The following is a 23,950-nucleotide window of genomic DNA, read 5'->3' as shown; positions in this document are numbered from 1 at the left end:
TGTCACTCAAATGCGGGACATAGTCTAAATTTGTGGGACGCTAGACAAATCACACACACACAAAATCAAGTTGCATAAATGCTTGAGCTACGTTTTTATTATAATTACTGTGAAATCTGCCTATTATGTTTTCGTCATTATTACAACAAATACACACTTGCAACTGATCACACTGGCAATAATTATATATTTATTAGACTATAAAAAAAAAAAAAATCATGCTTCAAATAAGTGGGGGTACGGCGTACCCCCGCGTCCAACGCCCACTACACCACTGAGTAGTAGTAATGAAACACAAGTCTTAAATTCCCTTCTCGGATCAACATGTCAAAGCGCTACCCACCACCACGAAAGAGAGTGACCTAATGATGCCTGTAATGTAATAATGATTTACACCAAGCCATTATTTGCGTATACACATTCATGTTCCCCAGAGGTTGAATCCCAATGACTTTGATGATCCTCTGACTTTTCCTATAGCAACACCATGAGATCTAGTTGTGTGGATTTGGTGAAATCTGATGGATGTATTGCAATTCAAATTTCATACACAAATGTTTTCACTCAGGATTAATTTAAATAATTGTTGTTCATTTTACCAATAGGCTACGTTGGTTTACAACTGAACCTGTAAAACGAATGACTAATGAAGCTATCGTGTTAGTATATATATATACACTTGTTACTTACAATATAGATACATGTTAGCATTTTATATGCTACCCCTCAAAAAGGAAGATAGATGTAGAAGTGAACCATGAACTAACCCTAACCCTTTGGTTCAAAGTCCAAGTCCCTACAGACTGAACTACTGATGCCCAACATATGGTTCATTACTTTGGTTCAGTACTTTTGGGTTCATTGCAAATAAGCAAGTGTGGCGGGGTGGTGAGGGTAGGTGTTTAAAGTCGGTTGCGGACAACACCACCTGGGGGAGTTTCGCCCCCAGGAAATTATAAAGACTAGGTCTAATACTGATAAGGACAATCAGGTTCGTTTTACACCACGGGCAGAGAGTTTTAAGGTTCAGAATACAGTTTTATTTATAACATACAAAATATCTAAAAACAACACACAATACATTTGAATAAAATACCCACTTTGGGGAAACGGACAGGGCTTGGCTTACCACGGCAGCAGTTAACAAAAAGGGGAGTAAGGGGTCCAAAATAAATCACCCGTGACACTGCACACCACTCAAAACGGATATGTGAAGAAAACCACTGCCACCACCAGGGAGTCTGCCGCCTCAGGCCCACAGCACCTGTCCGGCACAGGATAAAAGGTTATAATTCTGACAAAAGGATAAACAAAAGAAAACAACAAAATACACCAAATCTGAATGAATGTAAACAATTGAATAAACAAATTAAAGTAAATGTAAAGGACAGCAAGGAATAAACAAATTAAATCAAATTAAAGTAAATGTAAAGGACAGCAAGGAATACACAACTTAAAGTAAATGTAAAGGACAGCAAGGAATACACCAATTAAATAATAAATGTCCTTATAGTCGTGTATTGGGACTATTCCCTGACGCCAAGAACGGCTCCAGCAACAGGTCAGAGCAAGCAGTCTGGGCCTGTCCACAGCGAGGAGCGAAGCTCACATAGAGCCCAAAACTCACAGAGAGCCAAAACAGCAGCACGGGACGGGAATGATGGCCAAAGGTGGGGAGCGAGAATAGTTAGAACACCCCTGTAAAGGGGATTGGAATTACTATAAAATCTGTATGAAAGTGACGGTTTAATTTAAAATATGGGGGAGGGGCTCATACGTACCACCAGCCAGGTGCAGCCACAGATCCGACAAGGGAGGGAATGAGACCCGCAAATGCCACGGCCAAATCCCGCTGTGACATAAAGAATTGATAAGGCAGGGGAACTACGCAGCAGATTTAAAGAGAGCAGACAACGGCACTCACCAACAGTGTGCAACGCCGCTATCACGGAGCCTCTGGCGGAGCAAATGCCTCCTCTAACGCCCCGGACGTCAGCTGCGCTAAGATGGGAAAGTGTCAGCCGTGTGCATCTTGTGACCATGAATAAATGACAGACTGCACAGTGCTTTACCTGTCTGGTAGAGAGTAGGACATGAATGCTGCCACGCCAAACAATTTGCGTTACTACGCCAAGCTGCAGCCACCACAGGAGAAGCGGAAATGGGAGGGACCCAGTTTGGCACCTCAGCTTAAATAGCCGGTGCGCTCAATTGGTGCGCTGGCCCGGTGCCAAGCAGCGGCACAGAGGGAGAAGACCTCCGGTCACACAAGCATGTCAATATGTATACTTTAATGGGGGCCATTTTAGCATTATATCTGCAAAAAACCTGTATCTCAGCATGCTATCATGAGTTAGCATGTAGCTCAAGTACTACAGCAATGCAGAGCTGTTAGCATGGCTGTGGATTTGTTTATTCAAGTTCCACTTCTTCACTTTCCATCCTCATTCTACTATTTTTGACATCGAGAATTAATAATGAATCAGTTTATAATGTGTCAGGCTGACTGATGGTATTGCTCTTTCTGATGACATATTCTTTTTAATCAAAATCATGACTTTCTTTTTAGCAAATCTACATAATTCACTATTTATCACTACAAGTAAGTCTTATGTGGCATACTTGTCAGGAAATATTAGAACATGGCCGCCAGTGTAATTTCATTTTTGTGCTGACAACATTGTATTATACAGAGTATATTGTAAGTAACCCAGTACATCTACCCACGTAATGACTGTAATGTACAATGTTATGGGTAAGGGAACACTTTCTGATACCTTATTCTTCTACTCCACTACATTTCATAGAGAAACATTTTACTTTTTACTAAACTATATATATTTTTTAACTTAAATAGAAGAGAATATAAGGAGATAAACATAATAATAAGAAAACAATTATGATGCATCATTATAGGTAAGATAAAACTTGATTGACACTTGGGGGGAAATCACAAGCTATCCTGCAGTAAACATAGTACAAAAAAAAAGTAAAATATCTGACGACTTCTTCCACCAAATCAGCCTGGGGCCTCATTTATAAAGCTTTGCGTAGGATTCACGTGGGAAGGTGGCTCACGTAGGACAAAGCAAATAAATACGCACACAAATATTCCGATTTATAAAACACTGCGCGCACACGTCCTACGCTGGTTGCCCTTTATAAATCCCAATCTTTTTTTACTCTGCTCAGTAACACAGACGACCCTGAGCTTCACCAACAGGCTGTAAATCAGGTGGTCGAGTGGACTGATAGCAATGCTCTTGAGATCAACACCAAGAAAACTGAGGAAATCCTTTTTGGCTCACCATCTGACTCCCATAAAGTCCCCATTGTCATCCATACAGATGAGATCAAGCAGGGAGTTTCATACAAATACCTGGGTGTAATGATTGACCATCTGCTGTCATGGAAGGACCACATTGAATATCTGTGCAAAAGGACAAAACAAAGAATTTATTTTCTCCGCCGTCTTAGGTCTTTTGGGGCGAGCAGAGAAATTCTTCTGTTGTTCTTTACATCTGTGATCATGTCCATTCTGCAGTACTGCAATACTACCTGGTACAAATGTTTGTCAGAAGCTTTAAAATCAAAACTGCTCCACCTGTTAAAAATCTGCTCAAAGATTGTTGGTCAACCCTGTCAGAGACTCTATGACTCAGCCTATCATAACAACCTAGTGAGGCTGTCCAACAACATCATCTCTGACACAAACCATGTTCTGAACAGTGAATATGAACTGCTAACATCTAATCGGAGATACAGGGTCCCACCATTCAATAAGGTCAGACTGAAGCACTCCTTTGTGCATCAGTCAATCCTCACAGTAAATACAGAGCTAAATCCCAGATCAAATGCACACTGAAGGCTCTATGAGCAGCTTTTCTCTCACTGATTGTGCTGTTATGTTAAATGTTTGTTGATTGTGTTTCATGTATTGTGTCTGGATACTTGTCTGTTGATGTTGGACATGGAGCTGCTGTGACGCAAGTCACATTTCAGACTTGATCTGACAAATAAAGTAATATCGTATCATATCGTACAATCAACTCGAAATGCGGCGCAGCTTTTGCGGACTTCACGTAACGCCCATATTTGCCTATAAATAGTCAAAGAAACGCCCATTCATTCATTAATTCTGACTGACTTTATGAAGAAGATCGCAGGAAATGACAACCCAGTCTCACAAAAAAACGTGTAATAACTACGTTGGTCCACAACGTAGGACGTAGTATATCTACAAAAACGCCTGTGAAATTGTAAGATGCCTACGTTTTTTTTCACCATTCATTCCAATGGCTGGCTTCTATGTCACGTGATCTTCAAATTTCTCCCTGCAGAAAAAAAAACATGGCCGACCTTCGTTTTATTCTCGGTGTAAAATGCCTATTTTAAGGTTAGTTTGGTCATTATAATGCGTTTTGATGTCATTTCATGCGAGAAATATGAGTTGTTATTTAAGATTATGTGTGCAGTGGGTGTACATGATCTTTAGTTTGCTAGTTATTACGAAGATTACTTCAGGAAATTGTGTCCATTCAACGTTTTCATTGTTACCAAGATGGTTGCTAGGGACGCTGCTATCGATATTATTTCTGTTATGTTGTGTAAAATGGCGTTATCTTTATTGCTACCCCCTTCTCCGTCAATGTATAGTGTTGGTCCACAGTGCAAACGTATTAGTTATTAGCTAGACTTTTATTTAGCATCTCAAAACACATGTAAACAGCTTCATGCCCGGGAGGCGAAGACCGGCAGTCCGGCTCACTGAAATGTCCGTGCAGAACAATACCCATGAAATGGGATGGGACCACGGCAGACTGTCCAAAACTGGATTTGAACGGGTCCACCGCGTCCCCCCCCCTCATGCTAAATAAAAGTCTAGCTTGTACCTTTGATTTTGTTAAACTAATAGGCCTACGTTTGCACTGTGGACCAACACTATACATTGACGGGGAAGGGGGGTAGCAATAAAGATAACACCATTTTACATAACATAACAGAAATAATATCGATAGCAGCGTCCCTAGCAACCATCTTGGTAACAATGAAAACGTTGAATGGACACAATTTCCTGAAGTAATCTTCGTAATAACTAGCAAACTAAAGATCATGTACACCCACTGCACACATAATCTTAAATAACAACTCATATTTCTCCCATGAAATGACATCAAAACGCATTTTAATGACCAAACTAACCTTAAAATAGGCATTTTACACCGAGAATAAAACGAAGGTCGGCCATGTTTTTTTTTCTGCAGGGAGAAATTTGAAGATCACGTGACATAGAAGCCAGCCATTGGAATGAATGGTGAAAAAAAACGTAGGCATCTTACAATTTCAGAGGCGTTTTTGTAGATATACTACGTCCTACGTTGTGGACCAACGTAGTTATTACACGTTTTTTTGTGAGACTGGGTTGGAAATGACGACAGAACAGCTAAAAAAGACATCTCACACAGTGTCAGATTTTGGTTATTTTGGGGAGGTCGAGATTAATCATATTGTTTGGTGGATGCAGTTTGAACCAGAGTAGCAGCATGGAGGTCGGATCGTCACCAAAATAAATAAATAAGTGGTCCGAAAAAGGTTAATGACAAAAATAATACACATAGCCTAACCTTCCTCAGGCAGTGTGTTTGTGCCGGGGACAGGAGACACCCCCTTGATGAGAAACTGTAAGAAATGATCGGGGAATCCCTCCGGAGTGGAGTCATGACGACTGGATCTGAATTATTTTTTTGTATTTGGTGGTTTGTGTTCCAGCTGTCAATCAGCTGTGCGTCTCATCCCCCCGCAGCCACTCTATATCCACCAGTTAAAGGAAATACAACTAATGTAATGTGTTGTGTTATATCAGCTGTACAATTGACCAAATATGGTGTTCTTAGTTTCCATACCTCCTGTGTTTTACGAGCGACTTATCAAGTCTTGGCGACTTGGCAATTTCAATTTGCACTTAATGCCCTGTTAAAAAAAGTAACATTGGGAATGTTAACATACAATATTTGTATTTGAACTGCAAGAAAATGATGACGGATCAATTTTTTTTCCTCACATTTTTCATGAAGAATTTACATAATGATTTAATTAATTACGATACAAATGTAACCCTTTAGATACCAGTTTTGATCGTATACCAGTAACTGCTTTTTTGAAAAAATACATTATAATTCAATATTCTAAAAACTATTTTGACTTTATTATTAGTATAATCAGTTGATCGATCTGAATAATAAATGAGGGACTGTTAACCTACAAGATTTGTACCATAGACTTCCATTATAACTAGGGATGCACCGAATATTCGGCCACCGAAAATTATCGGCCGAAAATGGTTAAAAAGGCCCTTTCGGCTTTCGGCTTTTAGCACCGAAAAAATATCACCGAATGTCAGAACAGGCTTGTTGGTAACCTAACGTGTTGTTGTGATGACGTAATAAAGACGCGGCGACCATGCTCGCGGCTAGCTCACAGGGGGGGGAACATTGACCGTTGTCATCGAGATTGCCCTGAGCCTTTAACAAATCGTATTAAATAATGTGATGACAGAACTGTAAACAGAATAGCTGACATTTTAACAAACTAAATAACTCAGTTACCTCTAATCATTAACCCATGTTTGTATCATGTAGTTAACTCCGTGTGTTGCTGCTAGCATACATAACACCTGACGTGGAAACGTTACTCGTGGATGGAGCTACAGAGCTGCTAGAAAGACGGTCGAACCCGGTGCATTCCTCCGTCTGCATGCGGTGCACTTTTGATAAATGTTTAGACAAATTGCTCGTGCTTACATGCTAAACTCTTATTGCACTTATGGTAACAAGTATTCTCCACATCGAGACGGGTAAAGTTTAACCACACCTCGGAGCGCGTTCTCTCCGCCATCTCCGCAGTGTGCTCCGCTGCATGTAGCAGCTGCGTGTGTGTAAACTGCCCCGCCCCCTCGCACACAGACGGGGGAGAGAGATCTCGTCTGATCGAAAATACATCATAGACGAATTTGTTGTCTTTGCATATTAGAAACGAGTTGGCGACACTAAGACTGCGATATAATGTTTTTAGCAATAATACATGACATATATAAATGTACTGTATGCATTCAAAAGTGCTGAATAAATGTTTTATGGACCCATAATAGTGATTATTATTTAAGTGAAGTTTTGCCATAATCATGTCTATTTCCATAATCAGGTAGCTGAACAACATTGGTAAAAAATGTATACATTATATATATATATATATATATATATATTTCTATTAATCATTTTCGGCCTTTCGGCATTCGGTTTTCGGCCAACTGTTTCCTATTTTCGGTATCGGTTTCGGCCAAGAATTTCCCATTCGGTGCACCCCTAATTATAACCACATTTTTGTATCCCCTCCCCCCCTTTAAATTAAAGTGAAAAAAAGATTTTGCACTAATTGTCCTCTGCATTTGACCCTAAATGTTAGAGGTGCCTTGGTCAAGAGCAATGAAAGGAGTATCTGAACATCCATAACATGCATGTTGTTTTAGGAGTATAATAATGATCTTTATTCTGGTTGGTCTCCCACCCTCGGCGGGTTATCAGCACAAATTATGTCCCCATATGATAAAATCCACCATCCCCCCTGATTTTTTTTTTACAACTTGAGTACTGCCTGTACTACGAAGCAGGATTTGCTATTTACACTATTCATTCATGAAGTATGACGCTGCGCTGTCAGCATGCGTCTCCATGTTTGTGATTGGTCAAATGTTGCTAACCCCGTCCCTTTCACGTGAGCGCGCTCTCAGCCGGACAGAGAAACCCTGGTTGATTTACTGAGTTGATAACCAGCTTCGTAGGACCGCTTAGCGACATCGTGTTTGTTAGGGTCAGTTAAGCCGGGTAAATCGAACATATCCAGGTCCAGGGTCTGTTGAACTGGCTTCGTCGTACAGGGCACTGGAGGCAGTAACGTGTAACTCAGCAGAATCTGAGAAGAGCAGCAAAGAGCTGTGCCTTTTACTGTTTACTTCACTAGAACCGCTGAATAGAGATCGAGGCTGCTACGTTTAACCACACATACCTATACACACATCGAACTACCAGAGTATTCCCCCTCGTTTTATGAAGTGTGTGTGTGTGTGTGTGTGTGTGTGTGTGTGTGTGTGTGTGTGTGTGTGTGTGTGTGTGTGTGTGTGTGTGTGTGTGTGTGTGTGTGTGTGTGTGTGTGTGTGTGTGTGTGTGTGTGTGTGTGTGTGTGTGTGTGTGTGTGCTCAGCTCCGCTCTGTGTGCGTGTTCGTGTGTGTCCGACACCACCGGCATTTGTTTTCAAATTACCACGAACAGTACTTTACACAAATCTGGTTCTCCATAGTTAAGTGTATTCCCAAGTGAAAGAATTGTGTTTAATCTTAATCTCGATGTGCTATAGTCCTGCCGGAGTGCACCGGAACGCACGATACTATCATAAACAAATGCCCCCACACACGCACACACACACAAAACGAGGCCACGCTTTATTAACTTGTGCGCACGCTTTAGTAACTCGTGTGCACGAGTTACTAAAGCGTGCGCACGAGAAGGTATCTCGTGCGAACGAATAAATAAAACGTGGCCACGTTTTATTTATTTTTCTCTCTATGAACCCTCCAGGGCTCCGTAGGTTTTAAATAACATATCAATATTTATTTATTTCTCCAAGTTATGTTTTTGTGTGCACTGAGGAGTCTCAAACAGGCGTTTGTTAAATCATTTTAAGATTGGCTTTAATCAATGTTTGAAAATGAATTCTTCATATATGATAAATGAGAGGTAACATTTTATTTATGGTATTATTTCCACATATTTCTCTCCATTCTTCCTTCTGCCAACGGTGTCGCAGTTTCTCGTCTCTCCCGTTGTTGTGCGTACCGCGTACGGATGGGTCAGAGTTTGCGTGGAGGACCGCACATTTTCCCGTCAAGTTTGTTTTTTATAAATTGCAAAGATTGCTTAAAACTGGCGTACGCCATCTTTTGAGGGTATATCCCTTTATAAATGAGGCCCCTGGTCATTATGACTCACTCTATAGGATTGTGTGTGTCTCCCTGCCTGCAGTGTGTCCCAGTGGGAAGTACGGTAAAGCCTGTGCAGAGACGTGTTTGTGCACCAACAACGGCACGTGTAATCCCATCGACGGCTCCTGTCAGTGCTACCCGGGCTGGATCGGCGAGGACTGCTCCAAACGTGAGACACTACAAATAATCTCCCTTCCTCTTTCACACTCACTCTCTTCTCCTTCTCACCTCAGCAGTTATCGACCACTTCAGTTGATCACGAACCAAAGAGAGACAACTGGAGAAAAAAGAACTCAAGGCAATTACTCCATTGGCTCTGACATTAATTATCCATCTCGCATTGAGCAAAGCTGATACAATCACCCAATCACTTGTGAAGCTAATGAAGGCACGGCCCGTTCTGATGTCTGTTACAGAGGGAATTAAAGAGAGTTAAATGGAGTGTGTGGGCATTTGTTCATCTTCCCTTTTTTATTTTTCTCACTTTGTGTGTGTTTTTGGCAGCGTGTTCTCAGGGCTCATGGGGTCCCGACTGCATCCACACATGCAACTGTCACAACGGAGCCCAGTGCAGCGCCACTGATGGGGAGTGTAACTGCAGCTCTGGATGGACGGGACTCTTCTGTACTCAGCGTGCGTTAAACACACACACACACACACACACACACACACACACACACACACACACACACACACACACACACACACACACACACACATGAAATAAGGGATACAGTGTATTTTCCTTACCACTTTTCCTAAACCTCAGTGAAAACCATCATGGAGTTAAGGAAAGATGTGAAGGAGAATTCATCAAGACTTAGAAAAAGACAACTTCTGTACTAAAAAAACTTAAATTAGGCGCTGTAATTATGATGCACCAGCAGATGTTATTGCTGTGCATCTGCTTTGGGAACATTTTCCCTAAATGGACTATTAAAAGCGCATATACTGCAGATACTTTCCCCAGTGCGTTCTTATCATATTGTTTTATGCGGTCTTTATAAACGTGGACAACAGTGAAAAATATACTACTTCATTACCATGGTTTGAATTCAAATTTAAAAAAGGGAAATTAAAGTAAACGGTTGCTAGCGCTCTCCCTCAAGCCCCATTAATCTCATGAATCCCAATATGAAACTATTTAAAATAATGATACTTTATGCAATATAATCATTACTTGCAAGAACTACGCATATACTACTGTGCACCATTCCAACATTAAACAAGTCCAAGAAAGACCACTCAACTCAGGAAACACTGTAATGTTGACTTTATTTGATCATTTAACAACAATATTCAGTGTATTGTTCAAAGTTCACATTTGGTTTGGTTTGAGCACTTTGAATAGATATGGCATAAGTTGAAAAGATTGTTAATAAGGAATGTAACTTACATTATCCGTGTTTTTGGGTCACAATCTCTTTTTTTTTACGTCAATGGCCAAGTGGTGCGTCACTTTAAATGCAAGGAATTATGGGGCAGCATTATCTTCTTTCCTTTCGCAAAGGATCATCCAAAGTATCCAATGCTACAGTAAGTAGATAATCATCCTATCACTTAGAGAATTTGAACAGCACTTATCATGGCTAACACCCATGTAATTTCACTTCATTAGCAAACTTCCTAAGCTAATATCCTCTCGCACCTCCACCTCATGCAGTGTAGTCACAGAGGGCCCCCGCTTTGAACATCTCAAACCTGCACCTCCATCTGGTGGCAGTTTGAAAAAACTACATGCCTGAAGACATTTCTTCCTACAGCTCCTTAAAGTCCTTCATTCTCTCCTTCTATCCCTACTTCCTTCTTTCCTTCAGTAGTTCAGTGCCACCATTTTATTACTGTACATAATAGTTCAAATAATTAGTAGCTTAAAGGTTTCCTTGAATTCAGGAAAAGTCATTTGATTTATCATACATGCATTAAATGCCAAGACGTCATGAAGTTGGGTCAAGATTCCTTAGGTTGCTTTCACTTAGACCTTATTTCCAGTTCATTTGGTTCACACTTTTAAATGTTTCACCTTTTTCTGGACACTTTGTGGAGATGGTTGTTATATCTGTAATTATACCCAGTTTTGATTTAATGTTATGCTACCATATTATCTAAACGTCTGAAAATAAATCAACCAAATGTATGCTATCATGTAAGTATTTGTTAAACCATTGAATTGGAAAAAAGAAGAAGAAAGTATTTATAAGTATAAAGCGTCAAAACTAAACCTGGAACTCATTGTTTCCTATAGATGACATGGTTAAAGATTTTTAAATGTGCATTATTTTTTCCTCCACATTTGTTAGTTTGTTTAAAACCTGTGTGAACATCGCGCTCCTTGACTAACTCTGCTTTAGTGATGTTTTTGCATCACAAAGACAAACAACCACTTGGGTTTCTTCGGTAGTTTCAGACTGGGTTGGTTCCAAACTGCAGAGATGATCCATTGTGACGGAACAGATTATCCAATCACAGAAAAGATGCTCTCAAACACATCTCCAGATTCATGGATCATCTCCCAGCTGATGATGATAGGTGGATCGTGTCCTCTGTTTGACACCTGATGCACTGATCACCATAAGACCTGCTGTTGTTGTGTGTTCCTCTCCAGGCTGTTCTGCAGGTTTCTACGGCTCTCAGTGTGCTGAAGTGTGCCGCTGTCAGAACGGGGCGGACTGCGAGCACATCAGCGGACAGTGCTCCTGCAGGACGGGCTTCATAGGACAGAGCTGCGAGCTAAGTGAGTGCCTGCACATCCTTATTGTTGTTAAAGGAAGACCAGAGGTGCAGTCATTCCATCATCTTTCCATAAATACAATAACAAAATGCTGTTTGGCATTGGTAACCCGTCTGTTCTGATTAGACTTTCAAATCATTTTAATGGAATAAGCAATTATATCTTCTAAGGGGAGGCAAAACAAACGTTTTTCATGTACTGGTCAGTCTCAAGATCTATTTTGCTCCCGGAGAAGTTGATAGAAAACATCCAGAAAAACCATTTAGGTGTTTATTTCACTAACTGTCTGTTTGCTTCTGATGATTTTTTAAACGTCCACTAAAATTAGCATTAAATAATGCCTTGTTTGCATATTTAAATGTACATTCTCCGAAAACCTGTAGTACAAAAATATATTGACTTTCGGCTGGAAATCAACTTTGGAAATGTATATATCTATCGACCTATATTTTGATGTTTTTTATTGAACGGGAGTTTGTACTTATGTCAATCAAAACCTAAAAAACATGGAAATTATTTTAAAAAATGGTTTTCTGATTGACAGAGTGATGAAAAAAGATACATCCCATAAGTCTAAGATAAATAAAAATGTAATTTTGTCAAATGTTTCCAGATTTCTGCCCTGGGAATGTTTGCAAACTAGCACATATTATAAGATAATGCCTCATTTGCATTTGATCTATACATGATTTTTGCATCAATTCCTCGAACATTTTAGTCCACTTGTGATCAAGATATCAAATAACATAAACCCACTGCTAAGTAAAGATAGTAGAAGAAACCTCGTGAAAATAAGAATAGAATTCTCTTTGTAATGAACATCTGCTATACATTTTTACATGAGGACATAAGTGTAATATGTGTGCCCCCACCTGTAAGATTTGATGACATATTAAAGCTCTGCTCCTGCGTGCAGAGTGTCCTGCGGGGACGTTTGGGTACGGCTGCCAGCAGCTGTGTGAGTGCATGAACAACGCCACCTGTGACTACGTGACGGGAACCTGCTACTGCAGCATCGGCTTCAAAGGCATCCGCTGTGACCAGGGTGAGAGCTCATGGTCTCTGTACGGGAGTGTTTGATGCAGCCTCCTTCTGTTTGATTCAGATGACAAATAAGGAACACAATCACAGGGGGACAGGACATTCATTATCTCAGACTGGAATACAGAAATGTACAGAGGAAGTGTTTCTGTCAAGGTACTTATAGCTCTCTGGTGGACTGATGGAGTAACATGTCTGCACAATATTTGATCCATTATACAATTAGGTTTTTGTCTGTATAACTTTTTGAAGGCTCTGCACTGGCGAGGTGGCCAAGGAACCATTGACATGTCATTTGTCACATTTTTGTCAATTTTATATCTCAGGAACGCCTTAAGGGAATTTATTTGAAGAGGACATTTTATGCTAACTTTTTGGTTTATATTAGTATTTTGTGCCATGTGATATGTTTTAAAGCTTTAATGTTCAAAAAGGTCTATTTTGTCATACTGCCTGTGCTGCAGCACCTCTTTTGAGATGCCTCGCCCCTTAGCAAATCACGTACAATGTGTTGGAGAGCGTGTGTGGGAGAGAAACTCCCTCTGGGGGAACTTTAGGATTTCAGCCTTTGCAGACCATTTACATGCACTAAAACCTATAACACACTACAGGAAAGAGAAAACACCAATAAGCATAATAGGGCCCCTTTCAATTTAGCACCATCTTTCACTGGGACTTTAAGATGAACTGTTTAAAATGTGGTAACTCAAGAATTCACTTGCTAATTAAGTGGATTTTACATAGCCTAATTGTTGACTATGTAAAGAATAATTCATCAATCCAAGCTCATCATAATGAATTATATCAACACAGAGAAATAGTGGTCACAAGTTCAAAATAACCAACAGGGATATAATTGGGTTCAAGAAATTACAATTAATTGGCATGCAACCTTATAAGACCCCAATTTATAGCTTTGTAGACGAATACTTTGATGTGTAAGATTTGTAATGCAAAATACCTAGATTTAGAGCCAGTAGCAACAATAGATTTATTTTTTTTAAATCAGTAATTAGTTAAAAGTTAGGACTCAACATTTAACATGAGGATTTGTTTGGAAACCCCGAGAGGCCAGTCAGAAAAATAATGAGTTCTTATCTAAAATGTTTACTCTCTTGTGTTCATGAGTTAATTTGAAAAAAAGAGATTGCCAGGGTAATCTTCTTTATTTATGTAGTTGTTTATACACACAGGTAATTTGTCTGAGATGCTTATTTTATTCTTCTGTGAACCACTAGACCTGGTTCTAAATATTACTTAAAACATTCATTGTTTCTTTAATACATGACAGTAATGTTCCAAAAATTGCTAACAAACATATATGTATGGTGTTTATAGTGCATGGAGAAATTAAAGCTCACCTATATTATGAACACCAAGTAGAGTTGCACTTTAACCTTTTGTGGCCCAAATAAGTATGGAAAACTAACACACAAAAAAGCCTGCTAAAACAAAAGCAAAAAAGAGGAATAAAGTGTTTTCCCTTCTGTTTCAACAAATGCAACATTTATTTTTTAAATATTATCCTGACAAAACCCATTTTCACATAAACAGAGGAGAAAACTATTTAAATCAGACTTAAAAAAAAGGCTCACCGTTTTTTCTTCTCAATAACCTTTGTAGGATTGATATAAGCTATAACTGTGTTATGTGTTAGTTTTATGAGTTTAGTTGTTACAAATGTGTAAAGACACCAATGTGAAACCCCTGTTCCTGTCCCTGTCTGCTCAGCGGCTCTGATGATGGAGGAGCTGAACCCCTACACCAAGATCAGCCCGGCCCTGGCGTCAGAGCGCCAGTCAGCCGGGGCCGTGCTGGGCATCATCTTCCTGCTGCTGCTCATCATGGCCATGCTGGGCCTGGTGGTGTGGTTCCGCTATCGGCAGAGAGAGAAGGGCCACCACGTGCCCAACGTCACCTACACCCCCGCCCTGCACATCAACTCCACCGACTACTCCCTCTCAGGTAAGACGGCCGCAGCTCTGAGTGTTTATCTTCTTTCAGGTGCAGATTGGAAAACCTGAACATCGACTGGAACTGATTATTTTTCAACCAATCTTTTAGTATATAAAATGTCAAAAAGTCGATTGCTAAGGAAGAGGATTGCTTTAAAATGTTTCTTTTATCTTTTAAGAGGCTAACATAAAATACATTATCTACATTTAAAGGGGAAAAAAGCTTTAAAAGGAAAAACATGTGTGTTTAGCATGTTTGCTTGGTAATCAAATTATTGAACACGAATCAAGTCAATATTTCAGATCTACACTCTGAGATCATGAATGTGAGTGAAATCTGTGTAACCCTTAACCTTCTCTGACCATAAACAGGAATAAGCAGGAAAAACAAACCGCACTAACCCCTAAGTTCCCCCTTTTTATTCCAGTTGGACGTCCTTTCATTTCAACTTGCAGTTTTTTTCAGGACCACTGTGTGCATGTATATATGATGTTGTGTAGAGGGGAGGATGAGAACATGTGCTGATGCTGTGCACTGTAGCAGGGCTGCAGTGCACAGGCCTGCTCTCCTCTCCAGACTCCCCCCCCAGTAACAGCTCTGCAGGCCGCTGCTTCTCCAACTCCAGCTACCGCACCCTGGGGCCCTGCACCTACGCCACGCACTACGCCAAGCCCGACAAGAGGTGCGCCGCCAAGGTGGGTCTCAGGACTCCCACAGTATGTCCTCAGAGAAAATACATGTGGTTAGTTTGGGCTGGAGGATGCTGACAAGTATTCATAAAGCAATTTAATCCCATTTTATATTTTCGATGTGAACTAATTTGCATTTTGCTTTATGTACGATTTGGTGGTCATAGTCGTCTTATTAGACCCCCATTTATATCTGTGTTTGCAGAGGTAAATTAGAAATACATTCTGGTGTGTTCTTTTCTTAGTCTGATCTGAATAGACTTTTTTCCTGTGACCTCATTTGCAGCTTGGTTTATCTAGAGACACATACAGGATTCATTCTAAGTTATAGCTTGCTAGCTATGGTTAGTAAAACATCTGCAAGTGACATCAAAATGCGGCAGAAATGAGAAACAGCTTTTGTCCGGCTGAAATCAGGGATGCATCGTCTTTAAAACGACTATGAATTTAGAGGATATCGATGGTTGTAAACCTTATTTTTTCGCCAGTAAGCTTAAACTACATAGCAACAGTAACCAAGAGGGGTGAACCTAACCAAATGTACATTTTTAAATAAATAAGCTCCTCCTAAGAATTGTATCTACTGTATACATCTATTTCCTGTCACTACATCCCGTTTCATTTACAATTAATTCGAGTACCATTTCTTTGGAGCACAATGTGTTTTGTTATTTCTTTAACAATGTTTCAGTGTGTGCTCTCTCTTTGTACATTTCCCAGATGAAGTCAAAGAAGCGGCACAGGAACAGTGCTCCAGAGTGGGGGGCCTACTGTAACCTCAACGACCTGGGTCAGTCTGACTTTGTTTTAGCCAGTTTCACTAGCAGATCGCCCACTCAATGGCAGCCATCTTGGCTATGTAGCTTAGTTGCGCACCTAGCAGTGACTTGTTCCGACAACAAAGCACTATACAAATAAAGGTTATTCATGTTATAAATGTTTCTGTGAAGCTGACCGTTGAGCGGCCCAGACAAAGCAAGGAGGCAGAGGCAGAACGTCCAAAAATATAACCCGACGTGGGCATTTATTCAACTTGAGCACAGGACACAGCCTCAATCCTGCTGTTCCTGTGCACACATCCTACCAGCCACAAGGATCTCACACACTGCTAGCCTCCCAACAGACAGGGAAACAGAGCCTAAATACACACACTAATCAGCACAACAAGACACAGGTGAGGGGGGGCGGAGACAACAGAGGACACCAGGTGCACACAATTACCCGGCCTGAAGCAGTCAGTCCATAGTGACGAAGTTACCTTCGTCACATTTCCTTCCCCCTCTCCCCAGGAAGCAGTGTCTTTTGCAACCTCCTTTTCGCTCCAATCCTTGGGTTTCTCCTCGGCTGGGACCCGTTTCTCTTCGTCACGACGGCGTTCCCGCTCCTCGATCTCCTGTTGACGAGCGCGCTGCTTTCGTTCCTGCTCCTCGAGTTTGCGCAGACGCTCCTGGTACTCCCGATCCTCCTCCTCTCGCTGCTCATGTTCAATGCGTTCAGCCCTCTCAAAGTAGTCAATCTTTTTCTCCTGGTTCTTCAGGCGCTCCTGGAGTTCCCTCTTCTCCTTCTCCAACTGCTCCACTTGCTTGTCTCTCGTCTCCTGCTGCTTGTTTCTCGTCTCCTGCTGCCTCAACAGCCGTGGCCCCCTGGTCCGTTCCAGGCATAGCCACCCCCAGCCGCGGTTCCTCTCTTTGGTCCCTCTTCTTTCCTCTCAAAATGTTCACTTCCTTACTTGGTCGAATCCCACTTCTGACACCAAATGTGAAGCTGACCGTTGAGCGGCCCGACCAAGCAAGGAGGCAGAGGCAGAGAATTCAAATATAACCCGGTGTGGGCATTTATTCATCGCTGTGGTACAGGATACACAGCCTCAATATTGCTGCCCAGGTGAACACAGTCACCAGCCACAAGGATCTCACCAACACTACCAGCCTCCACCAAACAGGAAACAGAGCCTAAATACACACCCACTAATCAGCAATTAGACACAGGTGAGGGGGGAGGAGACAACACAGGGCACCAGGTGAACATAATCAGGAGTAACAGAAAGAACGGGAGGGGGAACACTTTTCAAAATAAAAGACATGTGTAATATACAAAGCCCGAAGCCGTCAGTCCACAGTGACGAAGCCATCTTCGTCACAGTTTCTATATTAAATAAACATTAATCTATACTGGTTTTGAAAAAGAAGCCACTATTCATTTTATTGGGTTAATAGCTCAGTCTGTTATGATTTGGTACAGAGAACAATAGTGTTTCTAGCTAGGTAACAGCGGTGGTCGTCTCTTCTGGTAAGGGCACAACCGCAGTGTGGGATTTGGGAACACTACTTGGTGAAATAAACACACTGTGCAAGGGTTCACAGTGCACAACATAGCATTATACTAAGGATAGTATGCAAATGAAGACACAAAATCTGACTTAATCCTTCTGTTGGCGAAATGTTTCCATACCACCATGGAACCATTGTATAACCATACAAATGTGGACTAAATAATCCAAGAGAGTATTCAAGTTTTTGTCATAAATGTCCAACTTAAATTCCGAAGGTATTATTCTTTCACTTCAGAATGGATCTAATACTTCGTAAAATGTGTTTTTCAAGAACTGTTGTGGTCTTTTCGTTCTTTTGTTTTTTTTCACCTTTGTGCACCTTCTCTGTGATTTCTGTGCAGGTGTTTACCGCATCGACCGGCGCTTCAGCTACCATGTGGAGCCGCGCTACAGAGGTACAGTGTCAGGTGGACTGAGCCTGTGTGACCTCCTAAACTCTGGACTCCTCAGCTAATCCGCTTGTACCTCAGCCTCACGTCTCAGTTCCCTGTGTTGGCTGTGGATCGCTGCATGTGTTGTGTAACGGGAGATGAAACAGTCTACAGTCTGACAGTGTGGAGGGCTCAGTGTACAGGAGGGTTCACCCACTGTTCCTTAGTGAACATAATGACACTTCACCACATGAAGTCAGGAAGACATGTGATGATCATGTCAGATTTTCTTCTTCCTCTTTGCCCTCATTAATCAGATTGTCTACAACATTGTACCTGTCCAATAGTGAGCCACATGTTTTACACCAGAGAAGAAAAGCCTGATTGCTTCACTATTTTGCCTTAAATAAACTGATAAATAAAGGGCTTAGTATCTAAATCTGACAAATAATATTAACAGATGGCATAGAAATATTTATTTTTTACTAAATGCAAAATGTAATTTGATTTAAATGTACACATATATAATATGATAATTTATAGGAGAAAATACAATTTAGAAACAGAAAATAATCAGAGTCTGAGCCCTCCAAAGTCCCTATTATCAAAGGTTTAAGAGAGGACATCATCCTCTCTTTTTTGGGCAAATTTCAAGCTCTCCTCCACTCTGTTTTGAGATCAAAGGACCCTGAGGAGCGTCGGAGTCTGCTTTTTGTGCATTTTCGGGTCAATAATGTGGCCTTTTTGGCAGATGTACTAAAGGTGTGCAGCTGCTGCTGTGAGGATAGATCAGGCTGAATTTACAATGGGCCTTAATGGAGACATGTTGAAAGTTTTTGTCACTTCATGCCCTCAAGAGGCATTTTGTTTAATTTTTTTGCTTACATTTTTTGAATTTTTCAACGTAGGAGAGGTTTTCCTACAATTCAAGCATAAAATAATGTCCAAGGAGTGTAGGGTTTTGGAGTTATGGCAGGTTTAAAAAGAATTTTTGGGCGAATTTCAAGCTCTCCTCCACTCTGTTTTGAGATCAGAGCACTCTAGACTTAACGAGCTGCGCAATACACGACACTAATGTTAAAATCTGAAAAAGGCCTCTTTACCAAGCTCCAAACTTAGTTCAATATCTCAAAAAGTGTAAAATAGGATTTTATAGCTGAAGGTCTTCTGATCATTTTAAAGTTGGAATGAAGTCTCTAGCTGAAAGTATGTGGAAGGAGTAGCATTTGGCGCAAGGTGTAGGAAAAGAGGATTTGAAGGTTCCTCCCATTGAGTTACATGTTAAAAAAAGAGTTTAAAAAGCTGAATATTTGGAAAAATATAAAATATTCTGAAAAAGTTGAACGTTTCCCATCATGTGCTGAAAAGGCTGAATATTTTTTTGATATTTGAATGGTTTCTGTAGCTGAAAGTAGGCTGAAGTTATTCGACGGCAAAATATTGGTTGAAATAAGAAGAAGAAGAAGATTAATTAGTGACATGCTGTTGCACAGCATGTCACTAATTAAAACACGTGCATCCTACAACAGAGTCCTGCTGTTGAGAGGAGGTGCAGCATGAAGCCCCTCTCAGACCCTGTACCTGACTCAGTGTCCTGGAATGTAATGATTGTTATTGACTTGATATTGTTGATATGTACCAACAGAGCTCACCTGTGTGTTTGTGTCTCTGCAGGACGACCTCTTCCCCTCTGTGTGTTTCCCGTCTCTGCTGGGGTCTTCCTCCTGCTTTGACCCCCAACACTCCCAAAACTCACCCGGGGAATCTCTCCTTCACAATAACTGAATGCTGTGTGTTTTCCTTTCTCTTCCTGCAGCTGCTGTTTTAACCTGAACTCCTTTTGAATGTTGATGTTAGCCTTGCAATTTAACCTTTGTTGTCCAGCTATGTAATGACTCTAACATGTATTGTTTCCTAAAGGCTAAGAATGGTTGTTTTCTAGGTGTTTTACTGCGACACCAGTGAAAACACCAAAACCAACCATGACTTCAGTAGCCATGTTGATTGACCATACAGCTCAATTTTTGTCCAAAGACTTTGTTGAAATGTGTGACATGTCCCTTTACATCCTGAACACACACACTCAATCCAACACACCGTCCTGCTGCCTCAAATACTCAAAAGAGTACCAAACATGGATTAATCCGCCGCTGAAAATAGTCCCAGACAAATGTTTGTTTTTTGTATTTTTAGCTACTGATTTCTGATGAATGCAGTCACTTTATATAAGGAATGTGAGTCACAGAGCATTATTTTAAAGTTCAAATGATTGATATATATTGTTTTATCTTTTAGACTACATGAAGGGCTCCTTGTCCAGCACCTGCTCCCTCAACAGTGAGAACCCGTACGCCACCATCAACGACACTCCGGGTGCATGCAAACACTCAGAGAGCAGCTACGTGGAGATGAAGTCGCCGGTTCACCATGAACACATGACACACTGCTGCCCCGCCACCATCATCACCACGGCAACCTCCACCACCTTACCCAGCAAGAACATCTACGACATGGGTAGGTTTACGGCTAGAGGCGGGACGAAATCTCTTTAAATCTTTTTTAATCTCCCATATTTGCTGGGACAATATGTAATATTTATATATAAGAGGGTTTACCCAACCACATTATGCTACACAAGTGAACATTTAATACATATTTTAGACAGCTATGACTGTAGGGTAAATAAAATGAATAATAAATCACAACATCTACAAATAAAATAAAACACAGAAAGGCTTTAAAGCTGCAACTAATGATATATTTGTATGTTTAATTATTTTGTTAACATTATAATACAGCACAATCAGTGAATCATTTAAAAAGTAAGACCTTGCAAAGAATCTAGATGTTGATAACAATGGTTGTGTTTTTTGTCAGAATAACAGTCAAAGAACCCAAATGCATTCAGTTAACAGTCACTTAAAATTTAGAAAAAAGCAGTGAATCCTATAAGTAAGATAAGTTACTTAAATCATGAAGCAAAAATGATTGTTTCTCTAACTGATAAATCAACCAAATAATTTGTACTTTAATTCCTATGTTTCATTTCCCAGAACCTTCCATCAGTATCATCCAGGGGGCCAACGGCATGGTGGTCCCCAGTTACCCCCAGAACCCGTACGACCTGCCCAGGAACAGCCACATCCCGAGCCACTACGACCTGCTGCCTGTGCGCCCCAGCCCCTCCCACAGCCACAGCCTCACCCTGCACAGCCACAGCCCCCCGCTGCCCGGCAGCCCCTCCAGCTCGCTGCTCTAGACCCCCTCCAGCCCCGGGACCAGACTGGACTCGCAGAAGCAGCAAACTGTGAACGGGGAAAGATTATTTTGGCAGTGCTCTAACTGCTGTTTATCACTGTATTATATCCAAACTGTTTTTGTGCCAATCAATACTACATGTGTGTTGTATTGTAAATTCCCCTTCATCAACGACATGTCAAAAAAGGGAATAAACGTCGTAGTATGCACAAAGTATACCTTTTTTCTGGTATGCTGATACGTCAGAAGATGGAAGGTCAAGGACGACCGGAAAAGAGTCACAGAGAGAGACTGCGTGTAAATGTATCTATATTGCAAAGTAAATGTGAGAGCCAAATATAAGACTGAGGCCCTATTTACACCCGGACTAAGTGGATCTACCAAACAAGGAAGAAGCATCAAACGGGCATTATTTCTCCAGTGCAAACAGACTTGTAATTTATGGGAAAATGGAGGAAAGGTGCTCTTTACTCCCATATTCTCCTGGAAAAGGAGATAGTAAGTATGTGAAATACGCACACACTTCTGTCTGGTCAGTTCCACACTACCTGTATAATTCTGGGATTTTTACATAATTATGTTTTTCTTATTTCCTGTTTACATATTTAAAGGTCCTGACAGGGATCTATATTTTCTCTCTGAAAAGTTATCTTTTTGTAATTACTGTAGACAGAGTGGTGTATTGGATGCACACTTACTGTACACTAGTGATTATTAATGTGATTTCCTTTTGTGTCAAGTTTAATGCATGCCAAAGAGTATTCAAAAGATAATATTTAGCCAGAATTCCCTTAATACGTCCTCTGGTGCAAACTGAATACTGTCCTCTGACTGTCCAACATGTGAACGGATTCAATATGCTTTTTGCGAACAGATTGTCATGTTTGTTTTTCAATGAATCGATAAATCATTTGACCAATGAAAAAGTGGAAATTGTCCAAGATGATAGCTTCAAATGTCCTTAAGCAAAATATATTCAGTTTATATCACATAATGGAAAGATAAAGCAGAATATTATCACTTTTTTTGCTTGAAAACGATGAATCAATCAACAAAATAGTTGAAAAAATGTACTAATTATTAAAGCATTAATGCACTATGGTTTTTTGCAGCAAGGTCAAAAGTGAAAGCTACTAAACAGGCCAATCAATGATTTCAACAATTTTTATATTACATAGGAAACACATCTGTAATGTGTGAAATCCTGCTTGATTTTTCGATGACATGCAGATCACTTTTGGTAAAAATGCTCATGATTATAAACAAGCAAATAGCAATAACAGGACATGTTGAAAATCAGATGTGAACCGCTTTGTTTTCCCATGTATTTGGAATCCCATTTGCCCTAACTCTATCTTGTTAGTTACGTCTTTCCTTAAGCTTTGTTCATAATATTGAATAGTTTGAACTACAATAGATGTATCGAGTGCTCGTGGTCATTTTGTTTCAAGCCCTTAACTTAATAAAGTTGTCATAGCTCAGGGGAGTGGTGTTGTGTCTTGTTACGCAGCAGAGAACTTGCTTCTGGTACAGCATTTAAACAGTTGTGGTCATCAAGAAATGGGGATAAACAAATGTGTGTCTTCTGCATATCAGCAATGTTTTTACATCATGTTGACTGATCATGTTCCCCAAACAGAGTTTGTTAGACTCAAATAAATATAGTTAGCAGCCTGTGTGTTAAAGATAAAGTAGGTAGCATTGTCTGCTGCTTTTTGTATGCACACAATCAAAGTTGGCCTCTCCCAAACAGCTGCGTTCAAGTACTGTAAGTAAGCATGTGGGTGTTTCTCAGGCCGTTTCTCAATCTCAAGGATACTGGCTTCCAAGCCAATATTTCAAGGATGCTACGTCATCGAGTGCCACCGAAGGACTGTTCCAATCTCCAGCATACTTGGAATTCCACCGAGGCCGCGTCCTTGGTTTGGGGGAAATTTCGAGGCTGCACATGGGTAGACTTTGCGTCCTTAAAATCCCCACAATGCTTTGTGCACGGACCAATTTCAAAAACCCTTGCGGAGAATGGCTGAACCGACGCAGCACACATTTAAATGTAAGTATGTAGTGGCGTATAACATGTGTTGGTAAATATGTTACTTTGTTCCCTGCTCTCTCCCAAATGGAGCTTTTCCCTCTTCAAGCTACCTAACTTCACTCCTTCCACCTTTGAATTCCATGCCGTCACAGTAACCCATCCTATACAATTAACCATTGTTGTTCTCTACCGTCCACCAGGCGCCTTGGGGGACTTCTTGGAGGAATTAGATAATCTCTTCTCACACATCCCTGAAACTGGCCCTCCCGCTGTACTTCTCGGAGACTTCAACCTCCAGACAGGGAAGATATCTGAACTAACATCCCTTTTAACCGCCTTTGCTTTCTCACTGTCTCCATCCCCACCAACTCATAAAGCTGGCAATGTCCTTGATCTCATATTCTCAAGGAACTGCTCTACTTCTAACCTCTCTGTAAACCCGCTCCACACATCCGATCACTTCTTCATTTCATTCTCTCTACCCCTTTCCAAACATAACAAAC

At 40.7% G+C, this 23,950-nt stretch overlaps 1 protein-coding gene across 3 annotated transcripts in view; it reads left to right on the top strand.

The window, feature by feature from the left end:
* LOC117557819 (multiple epidermal growth factor-like domains protein 11) overlaps window positions 1-22,896 on the top strand; it is a 164,834-nt gene extending 141,938 nt beyond the window's left edge. For 2 of the 3 annotated variants that reach the window (XM_034233765.1, XM_034233764.1), the window contains 7 exons: window positions 9,075-9,203; window positions 9,539-9,667; window positions 11,640-11,768; window positions 12,682-12,810; window positions 14,538-14,771; window positions 20,450-20,668; window positions 21,208-22,896. In XM_034233765.1, coding sequence (XP_034089656.1) covers window positions 9,075-9,203; window positions 9,539-9,667; window positions 11,640-11,768; window positions 12,682-12,810; window positions 14,538-14,771; window positions 20,450-20,668; window positions 21,208-21,413 — 1,175 coding nt within the window. In that variant the 3' untranslated portion in view covers window positions 21,414-22,896. Of the gene's footprint in view, window positions 1-9,074; window positions 9,204-9,538; window positions 9,668-11,639; window positions 11,769-12,681; window positions 12,811-14,537; window positions 14,772-15,302; window positions 15,458-16,171; window positions 16,242-18,124; window positions 18,179-20,449; window positions 20,669-21,207 lie in introns of all 3 variants that reach the window. The other variant, XM_034233766.1, reaches the window with a different exon arrangement.
* Window positions 22,897-23,950: the final 1,054 nt, after the last annotated feature.

This window comes from Gymnodraco acuticeps, unplaced genomic scaffold, assembly GCF_902827175.1.
Source record: "Gymnodraco acuticeps unplaced genomic scaffold, fGymAcu1.1, whole genome shotgun sequence".
In the NCBI taxonomy this organism is placed as follows: domain Eukaryota; kingdom Metazoa; phylum Chordata; class Actinopteri; order Perciformes; family Bathydraconidae; genus Gymnodraco; species Gymnodraco acuticeps.
Note: the sequence above shows the minus strand (reverse complement) of the source record. Positions and strands in the feature narration are given on the sequence as shown.